At 42.4% G+C, this 27,400-nt stretch overlaps 1 protein-coding gene across 1 annotated transcript in view; it reads right to left on the bottom strand.

Annotated features, from left to right (window-relative positions):
• Window positions 1–22,209, bottom strand: part of SLC25A33 (solute carrier family 25 member 33) — a 38,038-nt gene extending 15,829 nt beyond the window's left edge. Inside the window, exons 1-2 of the mRNA XM_081057464.1 lie at window positions 21,905–22,209; window positions 10,976–11,155 (exon numbers count right to left, since the gene is read on the bottom strand). Of these exons, the coding sequence (XP_080913590.1) occupies window positions 10,976–11,155; window positions 21,905–21,960 (236 nt within the window). The 5' untranslated portion in view covers window positions 21,961–22,209. The remainder of the gene's footprint in view (window positions 1–10,975; window positions 11,156–21,904) is intronic.
• Between the last annotated feature and the right edge of the window lie 5,191 nt (window positions 22,210–27,400).

Consider the following 27,400-nt stretch of genomic DNA (forward strand, 5'->3'; position numbering starts at 1 on the left):
TTTAATAACAAAAATGGAGAGTACGAAGCAGTTACATGTCTATACTGCAGACAGAAGCTATAGTTCCTGAAAATGTAATTTTTGTTGGTGTGTTTGACCTAAAATAAATCTCTTAATTTTCTAGAGCCCTAACTAGTGTTTTCAGCCGCTAGGTGGTGCTGTTGACACTTCTGTTAATGTGAGTCCTACGGTAAATATGAAACTTGAAAAACGTTGTAAGCTTCAGGCACAGAAATAATGTTTTAAAAGGTTACCTTATATCAAACTTAAGACAGGAAGGAACTAAATCTCCATTTACCTAAATCCAAACTTAGACATTTTAATGCCCGACTAATTTCAGGAAATTGAAGTTTTAAGACTGATCTACTGATAGGTACCATTATTTTATTCAGTCTTCCCACTCTTAATATTGCTAACCATTCCAGACCAACCCCAAACAAGCAGTATCAAGGCATTAGCCTGACACCCAGTGGCCCTTCTCTAATACCTTGTTCCCTCCACAGTCAAACAGATTAGTTAGATACCAGGAGCCTAGAGAGCTGTTTAAAAGACTCCCTCCGGGGCCATTTTATTTACCAAGGGTTCTTCTAAGTTAATTTTGCAAAAGTTACAAACTGATGAACAGCTTTTAGCTTATGGTTAACTCCCCATCCATCTGCCCTATTTTAACACCACACTTCTTCCTCAGAGCTCCCTACTCAGTAGTTTTGCTTAACAGTATTTTCTATTTGGGGTCCAGAAATTAGTATCTGTAACTATTCAGACGGTTTACTGGTACTTTTATTTGGAATAAGAGAGGCAGACAGAACTGGTGGCTACGCCCTACAGGCTGGCAGAAGGTGGAACTTTTTCATAAGATGCCCATTAAAGTTTTCAAACACCTTTCTATTTAAACAGACACACAAAACTTATACGTAAAAAGACATAGCCTTCTCTCAGCAATCTACAAGTCCATGTTTTTTGCCGACTATTTCCCGGGTGAAGAAAATCCTGTTATGACTTTTCTACAGCAAGTGGAAGACTCCCTCAAGAGAACAGGAAAGGTCTGATCTGTCACCGGCCCCTAAGGGCCCCAAACCCTCATCGTGGCATCCACGGGTTAAGGACAGAAGTGCCAACTGGACACGGGGTGCGCTTGACACCATGGGGAGTCACAAAAAAAGTAGCTCGAGTTTTAGAAAATAACTTAAATGAAATAAAAGACACACACACACAAAATCCACATTGAAATGCCTTTAAAAGAAGCATGACACTAACAAGTAGCATACACGGAACAGGTACATTTTGAGGGAGAATGAAAAACTTTAGTGGTCAAAGAAACATGAACCACATTACAAACAACTCAAACACTCATATTTTATCAGTTCCAACATATATGTTAGAAAAATGATTTTAGATGCAAGGGTAGCAGAGAGCTATTTTCTAACTCCTGGAAAAAGCCATTTGGCACAGCGTGCTTTAGGAAGGTGAGAAACTCACCTCGGCTCACTGGGGTAACGTACCTGCAGAGCCAGCTGAGAAAATATGCACGACATTGCCGTCGGGCACAAAAATGCCATTGAACTGCTCTTTGGCCTTGGAGTAACACGCGAAGTACACAGCCCTGTCAGGACAAAGACAGGGCATGATAAAGACATCGGGACGGCACCAGGAGCACCGAGGTCCCCACGCAACCTCTGAAACATTCAGGAAAATCATCCAGGAAAGAAGTTAATATGGTATCAAAAGCTTGACCTTATCTGCGCTAAAACCAAAACCTGCTGCAGGCACCTCCAGGAGTTCCTGCTTGTCCCTCCAGGAAGTATTCAGTGACGATGGAAGGGTCCAAAATCAGGGAGGAAAATGAGATTTTGGTAATATACATACAAAGTCCATTTATATTCTTCATTCTGGGTAAATGCCAATCCTTTGAGCACCAACATACACTGTAACTTTAACATTTTTTAATATTTCTAAAATATCCCACACTTGTCTTGCCAAAATGAATATGTGTAATCTGGGGGGATCCAATGCTGACCATATACTACACTTACTTAGAGAGGTGCCAGGGATGGGAGCAGATTCATTTTCAACTTGATAAAATAACTAGAATCTCTTTCCCTCATACACACTAAAGACACTCCAACAGTTAACACTATTTCTACTTGTCAGCTGTATTAAGGCAAACCTTACACAGAAAAAGATACTGTCCATCCAGCCATACTGCCCTTCGGTGAGAAAGGACTCAGCGTATCACATACGTATGTAGGGAGCCAGCTGAAAGTTCAATGCTTACCTTGATGGTGCGACTCCAACCAAATTTGGACCCAAGCCTCTAAAAAGTGACTTTGGTCCCTCCTTCTCCAAGATCGACCTGAATAAGAAAAGACGCATCTTTTAAATCCTTAAGCAAAGCCTATGCAAAGTGAGGTGTCAGCCTTCACATTAGCTCCTTGAATAAAGAACAGATTGTTTCCAAGACCCCAGACCTTCTCTGATTATATTACAACACAGAATCAGGAGGCTGAAGAATATGGTTTCATTAGTACAGTGAGAAAACATGCTTCAGAGCATCAGTGTGATACGTTTGCACGACGTTTTCCCCCCGTCTTGTTCACATGGGAGCAAGGTGTTCAGGGTTTGTCCCTGGAAATCCTGTAAGGGAGTACCAACACCAGCAAAGGGTCTGACACAGGGAACAATGCTCTCTGTATAACAAGGTTCACTGAGAAACAGGTTCACAGACTCCTTTGGATTTACTCCTTATTTATGATAACCCCACCTTCTAGATCTTTCTCTATGGTAGGAGAGCCCTAAACAGGGATATAAGGAATAGAAAAACCTGGTAATTTTCATGGGCTGGATGAATGTAAGCCAAAACCTTGTATCTCAAGTTCAAATAGAATACTGCGCTTGATTTTTCTTTTTAATTTTTTTTATTGTGGTATACATACATAAAACACATACATACATACATAAAATTTTACTATTTTAACCATTTTTAAGTGTATAGTCCAGTGGTATTTACATTCACAATGTTGTGAAACCATCACCACCATCCATTTCCAGAACTTTTTCCATCTCCTCTACCTGAAATACCATACCCATTAAGCACTGACTTTCCAATCCCCCTCCCTCGGCCCCTGCCTTCCACCATTCTATTTTGTCTTTGAATCTAACTATTCTTGGTACCTTATATGAGTGGAATCGTACAGTATTTGTACTCTTCTGACTGGCTTATTTCACTGAGCATAATGTCCTCAAGGTTCATCCCTGCTGTAGTTTGTGTCAGAATGTCCTTCCTTTATAAGGTTGAGTAATATTCCATTGTATGGATGAACCACATTTGTTTATCTCTTTATCTGTCAATACACAAATTGGGTTGCTTCCACCTTTTGGCTACTGTGAATAATGTTGCTATGAACATGACTGTCCAAATATCTGTTCAAGTCCCTATTTTAAATTCTTTTGGGTATATACCCAGAAATGGAATTGCTGGATTATATGGTAGTTCTGTTTAATTTTTTGAGAATTCACCATACTATCACCACACTGCACCATTTCAGTTCCTACTAGCAACACAAGGGGTTCCAACTTTTCCATACCCTTGTAAACATGTTTAAAAAAAAATTGTTACATATAGTTTCTGATTAAAAGTGACTAAGAAAATCCTAAAAGGATTGTATAGAACATTTTTTAGAGGCATTTTCCCACTCCAATATAATGATTCTTCAAGTTGGTTAAATTTATTCTTTGTAATGGCTCAATTTTCATGGTATCCAAGAGAATTTGCATTGTTAAATTAGGATCCTCTCTGATTTAATCTCCTTTTCTTACTGAGGGTTTTTCTTCACTTGGTCAATAGTACCTCCAATCTGACAGCATTCTAAGTAGGTCAAGCTCACAAATAATCATAATTTTCAAAAGAGTTATATAATGTTTCACCTTCATTATAACATTGAAAGTAAAGATATCTTTCACTTTATAGAAAAGATACTCCTAAAAAGTGAATAGTAAAGTGAATCCTGCCAATTCTATTTCTATCAACTTTCACTTTTTTCATAGAGAAAAAGTTTCCAAAACCAAGTTGAAATTTTTTGTGCCTAAGAACTAAGTTGATGTTTTGGACCCTGGCATGTTGGAAAATGCTAAAGTTTTATCCATTTGTAGTTTTATTTCCTGTCCTTTCCTTCCTCAGATCAGTAATTTTCATGGCCTAGATTCTCTGAATGTACAAACTAAATAAAATTCTGAATCTTAGCTTCTCCTTTCCAAATTTTTGGATGCTTATAAACTATTTAAATTGCTTGAATATAAAGAATATTTATAATTTTAAGAGCTTTCCTAAAAAGCAGTAGGCTAGCAATTAGACAAAAGGAAAAAAAGGTATCTAGATTGAAAAGGAAAAAGTAAAACTATCTTTGTTCACAGACAAAATGATATATATAAAAATACTAAGGAATCCACTAAAAAAATCACTCTGGTAAACAAGTTCAGCAAGGTTGCACAATACAAGATCAATATACAAAAAAAACCCCTGTATGTCTACATGGTAGCAATAAACAATATGAAAATGGAAATAAAAAAGCAATTCTATTTACAATAGCATCACCTATATAGATTAGTGGTTGCCAGGGGTTGGGGGAGGGGGAAATGGGGACTGATTGCTAATGGGTACGTATTTCTTTCTGGCATGATGAAAATGTTCTAGAATTAAGATATGGTGATGGTCACATAACTTGTGAATATACTAAAAACCACTGAACGATATACTTTAAAAAGATAAATTTCATGGTCTGTGAATAGTATATCAATAAAACCATTACAGATAGTAAACTAGTCCTCAGTTCCATTTATATAATTACTTCAAAATATTAGGAAGATGTTAGTTTTATCTTCTAATCATCAAATCTTTTCCTTACAAGCAGGTATAAATCCAGGCCCTTTAAAGTGACCCCAAGCTACACTCTTGTTTGTGTGGTCCAGACTAAGCCCTCTAGCCACCCCTAAGTGTCACAGTAAAGGTACTTTGTTCGCCACATGAGACCACTAGGGAGGGCGCCTCACTACAAGGACAGTGTAGGTGTTTTCTTTATGTATTCTTTTTAATGCTATTGTGAAGTTGTTTAATAAAACTGTTTTTGAAAAAAAGCAAGGAGGAAACAAGGGCTCACTGAAAAAGGTAGAAAGAACAGAAGAGATTGGCAGGAACAGAGTTTAAAACAAAATTTAGTTCTTGAGCTAAATCAATCACAATAGATAACTGGCAAAACTGGAATGTGGACTGTTGATTAGTTAAAAAGTAGTATATCCGTATTAAATTTCTTACATTTGAAAGCTGTACTGTGGTTTTAAGAGAATATCCTTGTTCTTAGGAAATAAATGCTGAAGAATCAAGTGGTAAAAAAGGCATAATGGGGCCGGCCGGGTGGCGCAGGCGGTTGGAGCTCCGTGCTCCTAACTCCGAAGGCTGCCGGTTCGATTCCCACATGGGCCAGTGGGCTCTCAACAACCAAAACAAAACAAAACAAAACAAACAAAAAAAAGGCATAATGTGATAACCTATTTTCAAATGGTTCAGAAAAAAATGTGTGTGTATAGAGTAGAAATGAAAAAGCAAATGTAATTCGAGGTAAAGAGTATAAGCAAGTTATTTGTACCATTCCTGTAACTTTTCTGTAAGTTTGAAATTATTTCAGAATAAAAAGTTCTTTAAATAAAAAAGCTATAGGCCATAGGTTGTAAAAACACAACTCACGATTATAGCTCACAGTCAGAGAAACAACGGTTGGGGATAAAGACAATTCTTGGGTTTTTGCAAACCTAGCACACTGAATAAAGTTCAGAGTTTCAGTGAATTTTCAGTGGCCCAAACCAAGTCATTTGGCCCTTAACAGAGGCATGAGAATTTAGTGTTTTCAACATTACTTTACTTCTACTCTTTCCTAAAACAGGATCAAGCTTTTAAAAAGCCAACCTCTCTGAACAAAAACTGTTCTCAAATAACACCTTGAAATGACCTGCACCTTACAGTATGTGAAAGATTTTCAAATGGTCAGTATACTCAAAACATTTAAAGTTTAGTGTGGTTCCTATTAATGTACACTGTGCAGCCAGCCCAGGAGTCATTTAAACACAATTAAGGGACTCTCTGGCTCCAGGAAGCCTGAAGCCACTCATCTATAATGCAGTAGGGAACGCGCGTGTCCTCAAGTGACTCAGGCCTCTTAAGAACTGCAGAAAGGCTGTCTCCACAGTGACGCATATTAACAGTGGGCAAAAAGTCAAATCTGTTACATAATTCAAACTTCTAACCTTTCTGGATGTTTACAAAACTTTTCTGGAACAATCAAGTTTCTGCTATAAATGGTACACTTCAGCCTCAAAATAAAGCTAGGATCCAAACTAATTTTCCCACAGTCTTACAAATTTCATTTAGGAAAGCAATGCAGAAAGAAACTATGGTCTTATTTGGAGTATTTCATTCTCTTCATGAGTTTTAGATCATAATCAAAACAAAGATCTCATCTGAACACATCAGTTTTATTTTTCTAAGACAGATACTAGATCCACTAATATATTATTTTTCAGATTAAAAAGGTACCTGAGTAAAAATTATCTGAGTAATGTAAAGAATAGGAAGAGATCTGGGCCGGCCCGGTGGCGCAGGCGGTTAGAGCTCCATGCTCCTAACTCCAAATGGCTGCCGGTTCGATTCCCACATGGGCCAGTGGGCTCTCAACAACCAAAAAAAAAAAAAAAAAAAAAAAAAGAATAGGAAGAGATCTGATTAAAAAAAGATTAAGTTTATAAGACTTTTTAAAGCAGATACCTGAAATAAATCCATATATTATTACCCTTTGGCAAATTTAACAGTGAGTGAGAGTCTTAATGTGTTGCCATCTTGCCTTATTTTCTTTTTAAGTAACTATATTCAAAATACAAAGGTTATTGTGCTGCAATGGAGAAAATTGTCTAACAGGTTAATGTGAGACACAAGCAAATGCTGATTTGCACTGTGAAAAATAAACTTCCGGTAAACAAATCCTGTTGCCTGTTAAGTCTTTTATTCTTCCTGAAAGAGTAATACTCATAATAAGGAGCTTAACCATCATCACTGCCCTTGCTTAGGGATGGTTACTGGGAGAATCAGAAAGCAGTCCAATAATCCAGGTGAGAAAAAAAGGGTGGCTTCAACCAGGGTGGTAGGAGAGTGAAAAGGAGTCATTTCCTATTAAACCACCCTAAAAGCCACTGCTTCTTATGCTGGCACTGTCTTTATGTAAATACTGAGTGACAGACTACTTATAGAACTTATTAACAGGAAAAAACATACATTTCCCCTGAAGAGTGAGTGTGCTTTCTTCAGACGAGAATTATGTAATATGGCATTCCCCTTTTCACCTTGGCTACCAAGAAACAGTTATAAATCTTATGTTTAAAAAGTACAGGAAGTGCACATTATGACAGCAGCCACTATTATTTACATGGCAGGGTATGCATGAGTGTTGAGCTCTTTACATACAGTATCTTACTGATGTGCCAAAATTCATTCATTCATTCAATTTGTACTGAATGTCTGCTACCGTATTTTCCCGAAAAAAAGACCTAACCGGAAAATAAGCCCTAGCATGAATTTTTCAGGATGACATCCCCTGAACATAAGCCCTAATGCGTCTTTTGGAGCAAACCTTAATAAGACCCGGTCTTATTTTGGGGGGAATACGGTATGTGACAGGCAGCATTCTAGGTGGTTGGGGACATCTGTGACCAAAACCAATCAGAGTCCCTGCCTCCAAGGAACTTTCATTCTGGTGGGGGCAGGGAGAGAAACTAAGCAATACAAACAAGTAAGCTACAATGTGTGTTAAAAGGAGGTTAAGCATGGTGAATTAAAATAAGGCAAGATGGAGGATGGGGCGTGGGGGCAGGGCTGTTTTAAATACCTGGTCACTGCAAGGCCTCCCTGCAAAGGTGACAACTGGGAGCCACCGGGCAGACATCCAGTACCATGGCCCTGAAGCAAAATGAGCCAACGTTCCCAGCCCTTTAAAGGGACAGCAAGGAGGCCAGTGTAGCTGAAGGGATGGGGAGGGGAACCATCAGAGAAGTAATGGAGGGATGACAGTAGTGTAGAGGAGACTGGCTGGCCGCAGGGACAGCTTTGGCTTTTACTCGAGGGAGACGGACCTGCGCGAGGAAACTGTTGAGAATAGGCTGAGGATGGAGTGGGGAGCCAGGTCTCATGTCGGACCAGTCAGGAAGCTAATGCAATAATACAGGTGAGATGTGGTGGCTTCCATCAGGATAGCAGTGGAGGAAGTAGTGAAAAGGGGTCAAATTCTGTGTGTATTTTGAAGGTAGGGCTGATGGAATCTGCTGTGGGGTTGTGAGGAATAAGGTACAACAGTGAGGGGACTTTAGATGTGCATAGCAGGAGGATGGAGTTAGTTTTAACCACACAGAGAAGACTCTGGAAGCAGCAGGTTTGGGGAGTAGAATTTCCCAGGAGTTATTGTTTGGGTGCCCATTACACATCCAAGATCAGATGTCAAACAGGCTTTGACGTCCAGTGTGAGGCTCAGAGGAGAGAGCAGAGGTCTGAGCCCAGAGCCTCCCACAAGAGGCTGTCAGGTCGGAGACTCAGCAGAGGGGACAAGCAGTCTGTGGCCTCTGCTAGGGCCTCGGGGGTTGTTTACTTTTAGCTGCTTTCAAATCTTTCTTTGAAAGAGGTGAATGAATATACATTTAAAAGTGGCCTTGAATAAGTCATTTAACCTCTAATTTGCATTTCCTCATCTATAAAATAGGGGTATTACGGCCTGAGTGCTAATCTCACAGGTTATTGTGAGAACTCAATGAAATACTACTGCATAAAAGAAGCCATTTTTAAATTGAAAGCTACGAAATATCAGCTGAGACTCTTAATAACGTATAGATATCTAGCTGAGGAAAATAAAGCTTAATAAAACAGCTCTTAGGTGAAAGATGCCATGTTACAAACATTTTTCTAACATTATAACAAGAATTTTACTTAAAATTCCATGATTTATATTTTGATGTGAACAGAAAAAGTGATTTTTTTAAAAAAAGTACTCATGGGTAAGTGATGCCTCATTATTCTGAAGCTATGGCTGCATGAACCAATGACTACTGTGGGTCCACGGTGGAACCAGGCTGTCTTGTGGGCAGCATGGTGTGGACATTGTTCCAGAGACAGAGACACTGGAGATAGACAACATGCAGCCTGAAAAATGTGAACTGGAGAAACATCCCCACTTACTGTATTTACCGTAACGGGCTTGGCCCCACTGACACCCACAGCTTTTGGGTAATGGTGTCCTGGTTACAGTAAATCTATAAACCCACCAGTCATAAGTTATTGGGCAAGCACGTAAGAGGAAGTTCATTTTGGATGTTAGTAAACTGGCAAATTACCTGTATGTTTCACTATTCCAAAGCACTTTAGGTTCCTCAGAAGAAAGGTGTCAGATATCTGAGTGTCCGAACGCGTTAAGGCAAACCAAGATGGGGCTGTTTTCACAGCCAAGTCTTCGGGAGGATGTGGGGCTCTCTCTCCTTCCCCAGACCAGCGTGTACCTCCTGTCTCTGTCTCTCTCTCCTGGGCCCATCCCTAACCTGCTGCCTTCTGTGTCTCTGCTCCCCGTCTCAGTGTTTAGTTTAAAAAGCTGATTCTCCTGAGGTCTTGGGTACCAGCCTCCGTTCTCTGGCTGGGCTTTTGGTTCTCTCGCTTGGGACCTCGCCCTCAGCAGCTGGTCTTACATCCAGTTTTGCTCCACAGGCTTGGATGCGCTCTCATCCACGTTTGGCATGGAGGCCTGGGTCATTAGTAAGCAGGCTTTACAAACAAAACGTACCTAAAAATAAAGTAAGTGCTTTCCAACTCATTCTACCTTATCTAAAATGTCACTGAACTCTGTCCAAAGTGCTACGTGTTGTAGTTATTCAGACAGAACATTTCCAATTTATTGCATCTTTTTCTAACGTTTCCCAATTAAACAACTACGTTGATATGTCTTTCTTTCTTTTTTTTTTTTAAACTTTTATTTAAGTGTGTTTTCCAGGACCCATCAGCTACAAGTCAAGTAGTTGTTTCAATCTAGTTGTGGAGCTCACACAGCCCATGTGGGGATCGAACCAGCAACCCTGGTGTTATGAGCATCGCGCTCTAACCAGCTGAGCTAACCAGCTGCTCCTGATATGTCTTTCTTGAGCACACCGTCTTCCAATGGTAAGTTTCAGAGATCTGAATATCATGTGTAGTTAAACTCAACCACTATTTAATTACTGAACATCTCTTTTAAAGTACAAGGCCCCGAGCTAAAGTTCAGATATTAAGAAGTGCTCTTCTTTTGCCTTAAGCATAGAGGTTGATAAGTCAAAACCAACTTATGAATATTTAGCTACTTTGTAAGCAAATGAGACATTTTTAATGCAGTAAAAATAAATTAGGCAGGTGGCTTAGGTACGAAACAAAAATATAAAAAAATCACTTTATTAAATATATATTGCAACTTTTCTATAAATGTAAAATTATTTCCAAATAAAAAGTAAAAAATTCAAACATTTTGTTTCGCTATTACTTCCTCTTAAAATATTAGACTTTTATTACTTCCTCTTAAAACATCCCTTCTCTAGTGCAATTAAAACATTTTTAAATTTCATTTTACCACCGCACAGCTTCTGGCTAGCCCTCAAAAGATTTTGGGAAAGAGCAAGACTTTGATACAATTTAAACAGGGGCTTTTGGTTTGCTCTGTTAGGTTTACTTTAACTGTCCCTGGATGGTGACCACATGCACACTGGGTGCCCAGCTGCCAAGGGAACAAGGTCAGAGTTCAATGGTATTGGTACAGAAACCTAATTCTTAAGTTTGGACAAAGGCTGTGCAAACAGCACATCCCGTCTGATGGGCTTAATAAACATTCTGTATTGATAGTGGGGGGCAGGAGTCCAGAATGGGGACTGAACTTACTTCAGAACCTGTAAGAGTCCAGGCGTCACTGACGTTGGTCTCACCATTCCAGCTCCACTAATGGTCCCCAGATGGACCTGTGGATAATAGAGTGTCCGAAGAGCTAATCTTGAAGACTGCAACCTCGTCTTAATGACTTCTAGTGGACAAGTGACGATAGCACCAACTGTTCCCCCACACCTGCAAGGAATCACAACAGGGTCAGAAAAGCTCTACCATTCTGTACACGAACAAAATGTGAAATTCAATTTTTCTTTATTAAAGAGAAAAAAGGTACCTATGTTCATTTCATGATTAGAACATTCAGGGAGGTAAAAAAAATATATATATATATATATATATATATATATATATATATATATATATATATATATATATATGGTCGAAATCCCAGCAGCTGAAGAGGTAAGTTCTGTGAACGGGTTAGCACATCCTTAGGGCTTTTCAATGTCACTTTTTTTTCCTCCCTTACCTAGATATTGTGAATGTCAACATATACACACCTACATCATCATTTGTAATGGCTGCATACTATTCCTCTGTATCGATGGGTAATATTTTAACCAACTTCCTACTGTTACACATTCATGTCCTTTCCAATTTCACTAACCTGTTAGGGTGAATACTGTAGAAAACATCTTTTCACAGTCAAACAAAAATAGTTATTCAGGTAAAGCTACTATTTGAAAATCAATGTTCACTACAACACAGACTTTCATTAAAATCTAAGTAATTTGGACTTCATTGAAAGTTCAACTAGAGCTTACTTTTCATGACAAAGTCCTTGTGTTTCCCTCAGTCGGAACCAACCAACTCCTCCTCTGCGTTTGCATTCATCACACGTCTCTCCGGTCAGGGTCCCCCTAACCACCCTTTACAATTTGTTCATAGCGAACTCTGCATGACCCAAGTTCTAATTTTAAATGTACTTCTTCAAGATAACTCACTTATCCTAAAGTACCTACTTCCATCTTTCATCAAACACTAATATCCATGAAACCGCGAGGTTGGTCATTGACAACGCTACAGACCATGTGAAGCCATCCCCACACCACCAGCGACACAAGCTCTATCTACTCTTTGGGAAACACGGACGATCGGGACCCGTCTTACTCATCTCTGTATCCCCGGCATCGGGACTCACAAGCTCGCAAACAGTATTTGCTAAGTGAAGAAATGATTAAAACGAGATTTCAGGGAGAATGTCTCTTAAGCAATCTAGAAGTTTGACAACAGCATTCCTGGTGCCTGCCATCATAGGGGACGCCCCCAGAGGGGCTGCGTGCTCGTGTATCTTGCACGTGGGGAGAGTACAGCACTGGCACACAACAGTGGGTTCACGAAAGATGATTCAGCCCCAGTATCTTTGTTGGGGACTAAGTAACACAGGAAGGCATGAAGGACGGGCCGGTGCACAGAATATTAAGTGGGCTCCCATTCTCCTCAGATGGAGGTGTTGGAAATCTGGGTCTCAACGAGGCTATACACTTTCTCAGTCACTTAAGTGTGTAAACTGAAAGCCAAATCCAGAACCACTGTCTCCAAAACCTGTGCTTGGCCCACTGGACTGAGGTTCCCTCTGGGAGGATTATGGAAAGAAAAGTATTACAGATAGTTTCATTTGCTAATTTACACTATTTTCATTCAAACTCAAAATGGAAAATTGATTAGACAACTAAACTAGGTCTTTAAAACTCTAATGTGTCCTTTTGTATCAAGAAAAAACTGTGAGCCCAACGGGATGCTGCTCTGTCTGCACAAGTGGCTCTGCGCACTAGAACGTATCTACAGAAATGGGGCATAAAGGGGAGTGCTTCAAAAAAGAGGTTAAAAAAATAACTTCCTAACGCGTAGCTATTCACACAAAATAATCACTCTTCTCTATTACGCGTAGCTATTCACACAAAATAATCACTCTTCTCTATTATGATAACCACATGCTTAAACGTATCATATTTTAAAACACTGGGAAACTAATGTGCTACAGAGTAAGATAAAGAAATAGCTGAAGTCTATTTACATTTATGTTCAATAACGTGACTCCGTATCACTGAAAACACAGAGCTTCTGGGTAAATTCTTTCATTAGAAAGCTAACAAGTTCAAATACGACACAGGTCAGCCACCTTTGCTTTGTCCCCCAGTCGGCTGCACTCCTTACTTTGACCAACCGTCACCCAAATCTATGCCACTGATCAAAGGATGACCTGTGGGACGGTGTGTTTGCCTGACAAACAGGGCACGTGTCCTCCTGTCAGCAAGTGGGCGCCCTCTTTGAGGATGGCAAGTCACACTCACCACCACAGTCACTGTTTTAGCTGGCACACACACTGCGCCCTGGCAGCAGGGGGTGGTGGTGGTGAACAGGCCCTGCCTGGCCTTCTCGACCACTTACCCGGGGACAAAGGAAGGCACACTAGGGTTCAGGTGCCTCTTCTACAAGACAGCATCACAGGAAACAGCTAACACAAGGGAAAACACTGCAAACTGTAAACCATGCGACGAAGTCACCACTCAGTAGGTAAGTCCCTCCTTACCGACTAGGAAAACACTTGATGAAAAATTTCCAAAGGACATCTTAAATCATTAAGCTGTGTTGGATACATATTTACTAAAATACTCTTAATCTGAAGAAAACAAGTTCTGATATGAAACCAAAACGCCCAAAGAAGGGTCTTCCTGAAATTTAAAATATTTCATAGCAGGATTTAAAAAGTATCTTTCAGCTCAACTTCTTTTTCCTTCTTCATGAACCAACACGAACAAGACATTCATCAGTCTGAGAAAATAAGTGAAATGTTGACTTCTCCAGATTGGCTTTCCAAATTTTTTGAAAAATATTTCATCATGTTGGGTCCAGAGCACTTAGGAATACAACAAATTATTCTCTTTGTAGAAAAGAGTTCCTGTCAATTCACAATGATTCGACACACAGACCTTCGGTGCTGGGCTGCGTCAACGAGCTCGGACGAAGGCCTGTCCACCGCAAACCTGTGGAATTTCTTCACCAAGCTTTTCTAGTCTCAATTCAGAGAGGGTAGGGGCATCCGCTCTGGCTGCCAGCCCTTCTCGGCTGTGCTCTATTGAATCCCCCCGCTTCCTATGATATCACAGAAAGATTCCACGCCTTTCCGGTAAGTTTGAAGTTTTGAAATTCAGTCCCATCTAAAACTTCAATCTCAAATCTGATCCAAAACCATTGCCAGCTAGACATGTGGCTTGAGGGGACATGGTCTGCTTTTTGACATTTCCTTTCCTGCTCTTTAGGGTTCTCTGGGCATGAGGACACGGAGAAGCAGTCTTATGTAAGTGGTCTCGGTATTGCTGTGGGTCCACCTGGCTGTGTAATGGCTCGGTGACCACAGCAAATGTTACGATTTCAGTGTAGGTGGTGTACCACTTCACCAAGAGCCCCCAAACTGGGAAGCCTCGTCTTGGAACCACCAGTAGTCCATCCCCCAATCTCCTTTCGGTCTTACTGGCCTGGGAACCTTGCGAGCAGCAGTAGGTGCCTTTCCTTTCTCTGATTCATGCTCGTTAACACAAGCCATGGGGACCCACCAGTATCCTTCCATGCCCACCATGAGGCACCAAGACTGGCACTCAGTAGGAAGTCACCCCCATGTCCATCCCAAGCACACCATGCCAGTGCCTTCTCATCCCACTGGCATGGGCTAATGCAGCAGGAAGTCTACAGAGCAAGCTACTTGTCTCTCAGCCTCCCCAGCTCCCTCACTCTACAGCCCCGACCACCAGGGGCGGGGGAAAGGGAAGGAGACAGTAGCAGGAAAAGCCTCTCTCAACACTCCACATGCCACAATGTTGACAACTATAGCCTTCCTGCTCTGCGTATAGTCTGGGCAGAATGGTCAGTGGCAGTCGGGCAGACACGGCCTCCTTTCTGTGTCTCAGAGAAGGCTCCTCTGGGTTCAGCGCAGGGCCCCAGTAGCCAATGCTCACACAACAGGAAAAGTCTCATTCAACATCCAGTTCCATGGTGACACAGCGTGGACATCACAGAGCCAGGAGACTGATGAATTCTGATTAGATACCAATATTTTAGACCACTGTTCTCCAAAGTGGGGGGGCAAACTCTAAGAGGTATGATCCCTGGGCATACGGGAAGAAAACAGTACAGAAAGAAATACAATTTTATTTATACTCTCTACCATTTAGTTTCTATTTTGTGTATCTGTTTTCTAACATGTATAAAATTAGTAGGGTAATATAAATATACATGGGGATATGCAGACACTTTAATTATAGGGCTGTGTGATCAAAGTTTGAAGATCACAATTCTAGATGCTTGGTTCTCAACTGGGGTAATTTTGCCCCAACCCAGAGACATCTGGCAGTATCTAGAGACATTTTTGATTACTGAAATTGGGCGAGGGGGGTCATTAGCACCTAGGGGGTAGAGGCCAGGATGCTGCTAACACCCTACCATTCACAGGACGGCTCCAAGCAAATAACCATCTGGCCCAAGTGGGGAAACTGTTCACGTCAATACAATGGACGACACAATTGAAGGCAGTAACCAATGTGGAGGGCACTGCTGGTTGGTTGTCTCCCCAGTAACCATCCCTTCTTCCTGTCAGAAGATCCCAGATTTCTAAAGCCTTCTAGTTTGGATGGGATGGAATCCATTTCTAGGTTGAGCCCCAACTCACTTAATCAACAGAGTTCCATCCACGTTGCCACAGGGTTCAGCGACGGGCATGGGATTTGGCCCAAGGAGCACTGGCTGGTTTAGAGATGGGCATCCCAAGTTGGTCCAATCAGAGTAAAGCTCAGGACTTGTTCAACGGTGGAGAAACACTGGGAACTGCTGGAGGCCATTTTGTGTGCATGCAGGGCTAAACCTGGAATCCAGCGAGTCTTTCTAGAGGCCACAGTGACACACATGGTTGAGCTATTTCGATAAGCCATCACCAAAGCCTCAGCTCTCTCTAGAATCAGGTGTATGTGCCAAAAATCAAGCCACTTGGAACTGAATTTTTTTACTTACAACTGATAGCCTCCTAAAGAAGCCTAGTCAAAAAAATTTTTTTACCTAAGATTTTCAAGAAAGCACCTAAAGGGTTTTACTATTATCAGTAATCTTCCAAAAAGCAGTTTGGACTCGTGTTTCTAGTAGGCCAGGTTCCTAAGAGCCAGCCATGAAGAAAGTCCCTGGATATTAATTTAATTCGCCCCTAAGGTAATACATTCTAGTCACTGATGCCAAAGTCCAGAGAAAATTCTCTGGGATATTCCATTCAGCAAAACCATCCAAAAGGTTTGAACAGAGTAACAGAAAGGCCACGAGTAGCAATCAAATTATGTGTCTCAAAGAAGTCACCAGAGATACTCTCTGAAATAGATTTGCCTCATTTTCTAAAAAATCTATCACCTGGATTCTTCTGAGCCTTTTCCTTGTTACTACTTGTTCCTTTTTCTATAAAAATGTATCCTCCCCCCATTTTCTACTTTCTCTCAGTCTTCCGGCCCAGAACTGAAGCCTTATGTTTATTACATGAAGACATATTTAACCGTTTATCTTTTTACCCACATAGGCCTGGCTTGGTATTTTTCCCCTGTAGATTAGGCCCCTCTCCTCCAGTTCATAGCAAAGCCACACTATTACTACTTCACTATACACTGGATCTTGACGTGATCAGAGACATAAAAACTTTAAATTGTGTACACAATTTTTACCTTTTAACTCTGAGTTTCAAGTAACAAGCAGTTTTCGGGGTGGCCGGATGGCTCCGTTGATTAGAGCCGCAAGCTATGAACAGGGCTGCCGGTTCGATCCCCACAGGGGCCAGTGAGCTGCGCCCTCCACAACTAGATTGAAGACATCGAGCTGCCACTGAGCTTCTGGAGAGGCAGCCGGATGGCTCAACTGATTAGAGTGTGAGCTCTTAACAACAAAGTTGTGGGTTCAATTCCCACATGGGCTGGTGGGCCGTGCCCCCTGCAACTAAAGATTGAAAACGGCGACTGGACTTGGAGCTGAGCTGCGCCCTCCACAACTAGATTGAAGGACAACGACTTGGAGCTGATGAGCCCTGGAGAAACACACTGTTCCCCAATATTTCCCAATAAAGGTTAAAAAACAAACAAAAAAAACCCTGATGCTTTTGGGGCTGGCCTGGTGGCTCAGGTGGTTGGAGCGTTGTGCTCCTAACGCCCAGGTTGATGGTTCGATTCCCACCTGGGCCAGTGAGCTGCACCCTCTACAGCTAAGATCATGAACAACGACTCTCTCTGGAGCTGGGCTGCCGTAAGCTGCCAGAGGTCGGCGTGAACTGCTGTGTGCTGCCAAGGGCTACTGTGAGTGGCCAACAGCCATCGTGAGCGGTCGGCAGCCGGCGACAACTGCCCGTGAGCTGCTGTGAGCGGACGACCAACGACTGGCGACCGACTGCCTCAGCTAGGGGAAGCACAAGGCTCATAATACCATGGGCCAGGGAGCTGTGGCTATACAACTAGTCTGAGAAACAATGGCTTGAACCAGTGTGGGGGATGGGGGCAGAAGAAGGGGAAAAAAATAAAACTAGATGTTTTCAACAAGAATCTGTTTTTCTATATGCACACTGACACATTTCAGGCGTTAAAGCTAAGACCAATATGCTTTTTTTGTAGTTGCTACCGAACTGATAGTAAACTGGCTTCCAGAATCACAGTTTTTACATAATTATACGGATTCTACCAATAAATGATACTTCCAAACACCCTGTGACCCCAATTTTTGGAGCTCTTGGTAATTTCCCCTTTTCATCTGCAACCTCTACAGTCATTCTTTGAAAAACACTAGTGCCTCTTTATATAGAATTTTCTGGAATGTTTTATTTGAATACATGGCATAAGGTTTAAACGACTTTAATTATGCATAGATGCTGTTTCTTGTATTCTATCTCATTAAGAAAGAAAATTTAAAATAGCACCTGGAATGCATGAAAAACTCTATAGTACTTTCTGAATCTGAAGAGAATCAGTATCTTTCACAAATACACAAATCCAAAATAATGTTACCTTATGCCAATACAGTTTCAGCAAATCTTAATATAGAACCATGTTCCTAATTCACAAATAAAGTACTGCTTCTGTACTTTGGGGCAATTTAACAAGCTACATCAATTCATACTCCCAGGTAAGACACACAATGCCTTTTATTCACTTAATCATTACACAAGTATAGATTAAGCACCTGGAACATGGGGGGTGCCGTACTTGGGATGTACCAGTGAAGAAAACAGACATGGTTGCTATCCTCAGGAAGCTGAAATTCTAGCAGGAATCTTTCATCCAAACACCAGACAGTTTTTTTTAAGTGTCACATATATGAAATACACTGGATGAAATCAAAGTCAATTTATATTCTTAGTACACTTATATAAGCCTTACATAAAGTATTACATGCACATACTTGTCTTATCGAAATTTCTTTAAGCATTTCAAATAAGTCTTACATCTTCTCTACATTGACCCCCCTAGCAAATATATTAATTAACATGTGCCTAACACTTCAAAAGTAACCATTAACTGACACAGATTAAACTTGTAGGGTCAAAGCACAGTACACAAGGTGATAGCTGTCCATAATTGGGGGAGGGGGGATAATGAATTTTTAAAGTATCTTGGGTTATATTTTTTAAAACCTTAACGACATACCATATTCCCATTAAAATATATTTTGAAGGCTATGTAAGTATATTTGATGACCAAAGAAAAAATCATGCCACAAAAATAAGACCTAAAGCATATAATCTAAGCCATTAACCTCTAAATATAATGACAGCTTGGTCTTTTTCAGGTGCTGACCACATCTCCTGAATTGCCAGCCTGCTGTGCTACTGCTTGGTCAGCAAGGGAAGGACACCACTGACATTACATGGACGACCAGAGTCCCCATATCATTTGACAGGCAACGTTTAAGGGATTTTTTCTCAGCAGACATAAGGCCTAGACACAGAAGGGCCACTCAGAAGATGTGTGTTTCTTTTAACGAGATGGTTTAAACAGTACAAAAGGAATGATAGGTTCTGTTATGCAGTAACAATTAAATTTTTTTTGAGCACATTTTTGGTTTTGACAATACAACCCAGAATTTGAGATAGGAGGGAAGAATGCAGATGACAGCGAAATCCCTAGAGATACTAAAAATCAACATCAAATGAATGCAGTCTGCTCACGCAGAGGTCACCCAGCCTAAGAGATGGTTTGTTTATGAATGTGCTGGAAGGTATCAAAAGCATTAAAAATGTGTTTTGACTCAGCAACTGTACATCTATCTAATGGTTTATCATAGGGAAATAATCAGAGAACTACACATGTACACATAGGGACATCCAGTTATTTATATTGGCAAAAAAATAGCAATGATAGATTAGCAAGAAATTATGCAATCAGAGCGGTAGCCCTGTCATAAATTACTGCAACATCCTCACTGAACTCCAGTCGTTGGCTTGGAAACTGTTTGTCTTCCACATTGCAAACACTGAACAGTAAGGATTGATTAAGGGTACACGCAGAGAACTCTCTCCCACGCTGCCATTAAAACTTAATATATTACTCAGAAGAAAGCAATTTCTAAAATATGAGCCTATTTTAAAATTAACGATGAAATTACATTTGGTACACATATGTACATGCATAGAACCTGTTTCTAAAGTGCTTATTTCTAGGTGTTGACTTGTCCTCCAGCTCTTTTCTTTCTGAAAGGGCAACACTGTATTAAAAGGATGATTTACAGGTTAATGTAGGAGTATTTTCACCTTTGCAAAACACCCAAGAAACATTTTGTTTTTAAATTAAGTTTTAAAGACTATGAGTTGTTTTGGATGCAGTTTTTATTTCCACGTTCTAAAATTAATTTTTAACCATTCATAAGCCTGTTATACCTGATAAAAATATTTATTCTGTATCATTAATTAGTGATAGCTTTAACCTTGTTTGATGTTAGTTTCCAAAGGCTACTCAATAAACAGGAGAACAGGAGAAATGTGGCTTTTAAAAAGTGGGGGCTGCCTTCTTTTCAAAGGAAGTGAACTTCCTCCTTTGGAAAGAGGCCAGCTTCACAACATGGAAACTAGCTACTCAGAGCAAAGCAGTGTGTAAGCCGCTGGACCAGGCGGGACCACTGCATCCACTGGGTCGGCTGCTTTTAACTATGTGATGTACCCATTCAACACTTAGCTCCTTTAATGTTCCTTCCTAAAAGACACGGAAGTGATCTATTTTAGGCTAGTAGGAAGGAATCGAAATCCAGTTAGTTACTGAAAGCATCCTTTTGTAAGATTTATTTTCTTTCTGGAATACCTGCAAGTAATCCTGTAGTGCTGCTAACGAAGGAACTGAATTCTGCTAAACACAAGGGCTTCAGGCACTGCTCTAATAAACTCTCTACATTTTAATCAGTTCAGGGGAGCTGGACGGGCTACTGCCTTTTCCTCCATCACAAGGTAAGAGACTGGTGCTTCAGTGGAGAATCAGCAGCCAGAGGGCACAGTGAAGGGCATGTAGGGAGATTCATCACGACGAGGCAATCCATTATGCAGCAAGCCTCACAGAGGCTGCTGCAGAACCGGGAACTCTCCCAGGTTGGAATACAAACAATTTTTTAAAAGACCACCTCACTAAAAACAAATTAAAATCACCAAGAATAAAATCATTAGAAAAAAAAAATGATCCTTCTTGGCTCGAGAAATGACTTTAATAAATATGGCTAACTTGTTTAAAATTCCCCAGAATGACAAATTAATATTTGGTCATAATTTAGGAATTGCTCCCCCCCCCCCCACTCTCAAAGTTGAAATTTCAATGGGGAGATGACGTGTCACGATGAGAGGGAATGGTAGGAAAGAGGTGAATGACATATTCTTATCTACAAAAAAAATCAAGATTTTTTTTTGGTTGGAAAAACCAAAGTAATTGGGTGAGCATCTATAAATAAGAAGTACAAAGAGCTCAGGAACATTTTCACCATGCTTATTTCCACAGATGAGTTCTCAACCATTATTGGTTTGCAATAAGGAACATACGTATGGAGGCAGCAGTCCAAGCTGCAACTAAAATACTCGTCAGGATGACAATCCAGAATAAATTCTATCTGATGCATAATGTCCCGCACTTAAAAACTCCTGTGCCAGACCTGGGAGGTCCTCAGATAAGGCTCCAAACATCTCTACAAGCCTCCAAAAGGACCCAAAGTCACCGGCTGTATTAAAAGGGGGGGGGGACTTACTAATACGCAAAAACATTTAACGTCTATTTTCTGAAGACAGAAACAAACAAGTCAGCTCCCTGCCTGACCCCCTACCACCCAACCTCCCTAACGACGCGTTGCCTCCACGGAAAACTATCAGCAGCCTGATGGATGACCAAATGAACGCCGCTCTCAGAACAGAAAACCTTTTACCTTGGACGCGTCGCCCGGAGGACACCAGCATGTCCACGCGCCTTCCCGACCTCACTTTCTCCCGAGGGCCCCCCGCAGCTCTCCCACCGGCCGCTGGCCGGCCTCCGCCGTCGTCCAACACCTGCGGCCCCCCCGACCGTCCGAACTCGCCCCGGCGCCCCCTCCCCGGAGGCGCTCCCGGGCCACGCCGAGCACCCACCAGGCTCCCCAGGCCCGGGGGAGCGAGGGCAGCGCGGCCAGGGCGGCAGGGCCGCGGACTGACACTCGTCACACCGGCCTCTCGAACTGTCTAACGGGCGGAGAAGCGGAGACGCCGCGGGGAGGGGGCTGGGCGTCGCAGCGCAGCGGGCGCCGGGGAAGCCCCTCCGGGGGTGCGGACCCGGGAGCGGGAGAGGCCGGCGCCTCCGGGCCTCCTCACCCCCGACGCCGGGACTTCCTCCTCCGGGAGCCGGCCCTTCGGCCTGCGGGGCGCCGGTTCCCCGCCGGGGGGCCGAGAGGGCCGCGGGGTCGGGCCGGGACGCTCACCCGCCGGCGAAGAGGTGAAGCAGCGTGTTCTCCTTCTGCTGGGTGCCCGTCGCCATGGCCGCGCCGGTTCCGCGGCCCGCCGCCGGGTGCCGGGTGCCGGGTGCCGCCGGCGCGAGGCCGCTCGAAAGATGCGTGAGGTGACCCGCTCGGTTCGCCCCGCCGCCCTCAGGCGTCCGCCCGCGCGGCCTCCATGAGCGCGCGCCCCCACGACCCGACCCCTCGACCCGCGCCCTCCGCGGCGTGGCCGCCGGAGCCTCCCCGGCCTCTGCGGCGCGAGCGCTGGGCCCGCGGGACACCACCGCGCGGCCGTCACGTGGCGGGGGCCGGGCCGTGACGTCACGCGGCGGCGCGGGCCCGGGGCGGTGCACGGCGGGGGTGTGGGCCCGGATCCGCGCGCCAATTGGCCGGCGGGCGGCGGGGGCGGGGTTCCGTCCGGAGGCTGCGGTAGGCGAGGGCGGCCTGGGCCCGCGCGACGGGAATGCGAACCGGCCGGAGCTGCCGGGTCTCTGCTCACAGGGAGAGACACTGGGCTTGGCGACGTCTGGGGAGACCCGGGGTCCGGCTTTCCCGCCTTTTTGGGTCTAGTGTTAGTTTATTTTGTGATGCTTAGGTCGTGCAAAAAGGTATATAAATTACAGGACATCTCACAACTGTGTACTCGCCACCCAACTTAGGGAAAAAAGATCAAAAGAGCCTAAACCTCCAGAGTACCCCTAGTGTCATTTTGTGTAGTCTCGATTTTTCTAGAAATGGCATTATACATTGCAATACGTTTTCTGTCTATCTTTTCTGATCATCTCCAGCCCAGACTTCTGAGCTCCAGGCTTCTCTATTCAAGCTGCTTTTCTACTTGTGTGTGTCCTTGGGTCACTGTCAAACTCAGCCTGGCATCTTCTTACCTCCAGGTCTCAACGTGCAGTCCTTCCCTGGCCACCGTTGCAGCATTTCTAACACATGATTCCATTTAATTTCCTCATAAAGGCTTCTGCAGTTACTTTGTTGACTGATTTAAGTTGTCCTTCCATCCCTGGAATGTTAAGTTTCAGGAGGCCAGGGACCTTGTTTCTTTTGTTCACGGTTGTTCCTGACAAGGTATATGCCTATGATGCTAGTAATGCCCAAGGAATTAATGAATAAATGTCCCTAACTGAACTCATCATTCCATTCTTCCCCTCCCCTAAATCTGTCTGCCTTTTTTATTTCCTGTCCTGGTATATGATGACACCACCATCTGCACAGCCACCAACGCTAAGCAACTTTCCTGTTACCTTGGACTTCCTCTCTCTCTCTCTCTCTCTCTCTCTCTCTCTCTCTCTCGCTCTCGCTCTCGCTCTCGCTCTCGCTCTCTCGCTCCCTCGCTCTCTCTCTCTGTCTCTCTCTCTCAGCAGCCTATACTCACCTGGCAGTTGGATCTCCTGAAATTCTCCCAAAGTCATCCCCTTCTCTGTGTTCCTTCTACTGCTGCTGCGGTTTCAAATCTTCATTTCTTTCATTTACTTTGTAGCAAAAATCTTCTACCTGCTCTCAAAGGCCATCCCTTCACCCCTTTAGTTTGTCACCCCCACTTGCATATCCCTCCAGAGGCAACAGGTGCAGAATATACCAACCCTTTGTTTTCAATCACCCACAGCTACTAAAAGCAGTACCTTGACCAGACTAAGCTGCTAGATATCCTGTATGTAAACACAGAGAGAGCTTAAGTAGAAGGGGAATTGTGTGCATACACAGGAGTGAGGTATTTGATTGCTGGGACTCTTTAAAAACAACTCCCAGGAGCAGTCATCCAAAATACAAACACAGTGAGTACTCTTTAAGCCATTAGTTCCAGGCCTAGAAAATGGGGAAAGCCATACTAGTGATCCATATATGGGAAAAAAGAAGGAAGGAAGGAAAGAAGGCAGGCAAGAAGAAAAAGAAAATGTTTCTTATGCTTCCTAAATGTCCCAAATCTCTTACTTTAGTTGCTTAGGAAGTCAGTGGCCTTAGCTGAAGATTTATGAGGCAAGGGTAGAAAAGAGGAGAGAGTAATGCAACCCTGTTAGCCAGAAGGGAGCTGCTTCCATCTGGGCAAAATTCTAAACCCTAGGAGATGATGCCCTCCATCGTGGCTGCTCTCTCAAAGAGGTGTCTGAGGCTGGAACCCCGGCTTCTCATGCTAAGGCAGCACCCAACCTCCTGCCTTCTTTCCCCAAGGACTGTCTGTCTAGGGTTGTGCTAGACACAAAAACTGGCTTCCCCACCCCCTTGTTAATAGTAACACTGCTTTCAGATTGGAGTTTTTCCAAGGTCTCTCACGTATATTATCTTGCTGGATACTCAGTGTTTGGCAGCCCTGTTGTTTTCGTTCCCTTTTTATGGACAAGTATGATAGATTTACCCAAGGCCACACAGCTAGTTAGTGGCTGATACAATGATAGTTCATGCTCCGTGCCTTGGAACATGCTGTTGCTTAGGAAGCCCCCTTTCTCTGCCGGCCAGACAAAGGAAGCTATCCCTCTCATTCATTCTTTCATTTATTCAACATGTTTATTGAGCTTTTACTCCATTCTAATCAGTGTTCTAGGCTCTGGTGGGTATCGCAGGGATTAAAATGGATAAAAATCCTTAGCGAAACAGTGGCAATCAAATCCAGCAGTATATAAAAAGGAAAATACATCATTATCAAATGAGATGTCCCAAGAAAAAGGGGTTGGTTTAACATTTGAAAATCAATCAATATAATTCAGCATTTGTTGTGTGTTGGTTTAATATGATTTCAAATCCACTTGTTTACGACTTAAGTGAAGTTGTTTTAATCCACTGGTTTATGACAAAGGAAAAAAGTTACTTTGATATAAGAATAAAGTAAGTCGTGCCAAGATGTCGTTCTACATCAGTTGTGTGATAAGCAGTCAGCAGCCCAGTAGCTGAGGGACCCTCCTGGGGGCTTATCCATAAGAACATGTGGAAAAGCAACTAGGGCAAGTGGATATTTAGACGGTAAATACTGACAGTTTGTGAGGATTACTTGAGAGTTTCAGTTTGGGCAACGGACTCTGAGGGACTCTTCACCAATATAAAAACTCTTCGAAGACCCTTGGAGTATTTGCACATGTCTTGGTGAGGTACTCCTCAAAGACAGTGGTAATAAACTTCTCGGCACCCTTTGAAAGAAATCAGCCTGCCCACCAACACTGCCATTTTCATTCCCTAGCGACGTGCCCTAGCAACCAAGGATTTGTATTTTTACCTTGGCAGCTGGAAATCAGCTCTTTGGTTGGCTGCCGAGGCTCCCCAGTGCTTCCTTGTAGAAAAAGATACACCTCTGCTAAAATTAAGACTTTTTAAATTCACCCCCCCCCCCCCCCCGCTTAGAACCATAGTGTGATTAATTTTTCATGTGGAGTATGCTATTACTTTATTTGGCTTATTAAAAGATAATTGTCAACTAATCAGAAACAGTTTGGGGGACAAAAAGGAAAAACCGAGAGTTGTTAGATGGGCGGGGGGATGGGGGGGATAAGGGGAAAGGTGAAGGGATTAGGAAACAGTTGGTAACCACCAGATGGCCTCAGGGTTTTTGAAAATTAATTTGGGGAACGTAATCAATAATGTTGTAAAGATTTTGTTGGGTATCCGATGGACACGTGTCCCATTTGGGAGACCACCTCAGGGATACTGTAGATGCCTGATCATGGCATTGTACACCAGAAGCTAAACATTAATGAATGCCAACTATAATTTTATATATATAAAGTGATGGCTCGGTGCGAGGTCGGAGGGATAGTGGATGGGGGAGGGGGGTTCACAGTGTGAGGGATATAAATGATGAATGTCTAAGTAATACCTTGTCTTGTACACCTGAAACTAATAAATTAAAATAAAAAAGATAATTGTTCTGTATGCTATTGGCTTGTGGGATTATTATAATTATCACAGCAAACCTGTGCTAAGTAAATTGCTGGCAAAGACAAAACTCAGTTTCTAAAGCATACTTTTGCTGTCTCCCAAAACAAAAACAAAAACACAGCAGCATATTCACAGAATAAAGGAGAAAAATCAGATGATCATTTCAATAGATACAGAAAAAAACATTTGACAAAACTGAATACCCCTCCCTGCAAAAAGTTCCCAGCATACTGGGAACAAGAAGGAATTCTTCTACCTGATGAAAAGTATTTCCAGTAAACTAACTTCATTATAAAAGATTGCCTGCCTGCCCCCCTAAGACAGGCAACAGGAAAAGACATCTGCACTTACCACTTATTCCATGTGGTGGTAGAGATCTTAGTCAGTGCAATAAGGCAAGAAAAAGAAAGAAAAGCCATAAAGCTCAGAAAGGAAGAAGTAAAATTGTTTTCAGTCACAGATGACATCATTGTTAACTAGGAAATTCTAAGGAAGCGATATAACAACTGCTGGAATCAGTTAGTGAATGTAGCAACATCATAGGATACAAGATCAATATACAAAAAAGAAATAACTTTTTGCTATCTGCAAACAATTTGAATATGAAATTTTAAAGAATTCTATTTACAATAGAATAGAATTCTAAATACAATAGCATGAAAAAAACAACCCCAGCAACAACAACAAAGAAGCCAGACATCAGAGTGCATGATTCCTTTGATATGAAATTCTAGGAAAGACCAAACTAATCTATAGTGACAGAGAACAGATTAGTAGAGGCCGAGGGCTAAAACTGGGATTGGGAATGGATTGACTACAAAGAGGTTGAAGGAATTTCTTAGGGTGATGGAAATGTTCTGTTATCCTGATCAGGAGATATCTATATATATTTGTCAAAACTCATTAAATGTCACATTTAAAATGGGTGCATTTTATTGTATGTGAATTATGTCTCAATAAAGTTGATTAGAAAGAAAAAAAGCAAGGCAGGCCACATATATAAATATACATACAATATATCTTGTTTAGAAATGAGAAAGGGTGCAGACAGTTATACGCAGAGCTCCCCTTAGGTGTTGCTAAGTTACAGACCAGGCTGGGCGGGATGGGGGAGGAGAGGCTTCTTTGTTTTTTTTGGTAATGGTTCAAATTTTAAAGCGCCCCAAGTTTTCTGCGGACCTGTTGCAGGTCCCTTCCAGCTTTCTACCTCTGACTATTGGCCGTCAAACCTCAAATTCCTTTCCTTTTTTCTTATTCATATTTTAAACTTTTTTTTTTTGCACTTTATTTATTTTGACATCTAATTGCTTTCTGAAGGCTGTTTTTCTGCAAAAGCTGCTGGCTGTTGGAAAAGCATCCCACTCTCACCCCCAGGGGCTGCCATCTCATATCTTTGCGGGGGGATTGTAAAGGGCAGTTCAGTTTTTCAGAGATCCTAAGGCTGGAGCAGGGCAGGTTGCTTTCCTGAGAAGCCTCCAGAATGAGAAGACACACAAGATCCACATCTGCCCGGGGCTGGATGCAGAGGACAAATGCCCGCAGGCCACTGCTCTCTTTCCTTTGCTTTCTCCTGTACAGACCCATTCTGAGCCAAGTTTCCAGCTACAG

This window comes from Rhinolophus hipposideros (assembly GCF_964194185.1).
Source record: "Rhinolophus hipposideros genome assembly, chromosome: 8".
In the NCBI taxonomy this organism is placed as follows: domain Eukaryota; kingdom Metazoa; phylum Chordata; class Mammalia; order Chiroptera; family Rhinolophidae; genus Rhinolophus; species Rhinolophus hipposideros.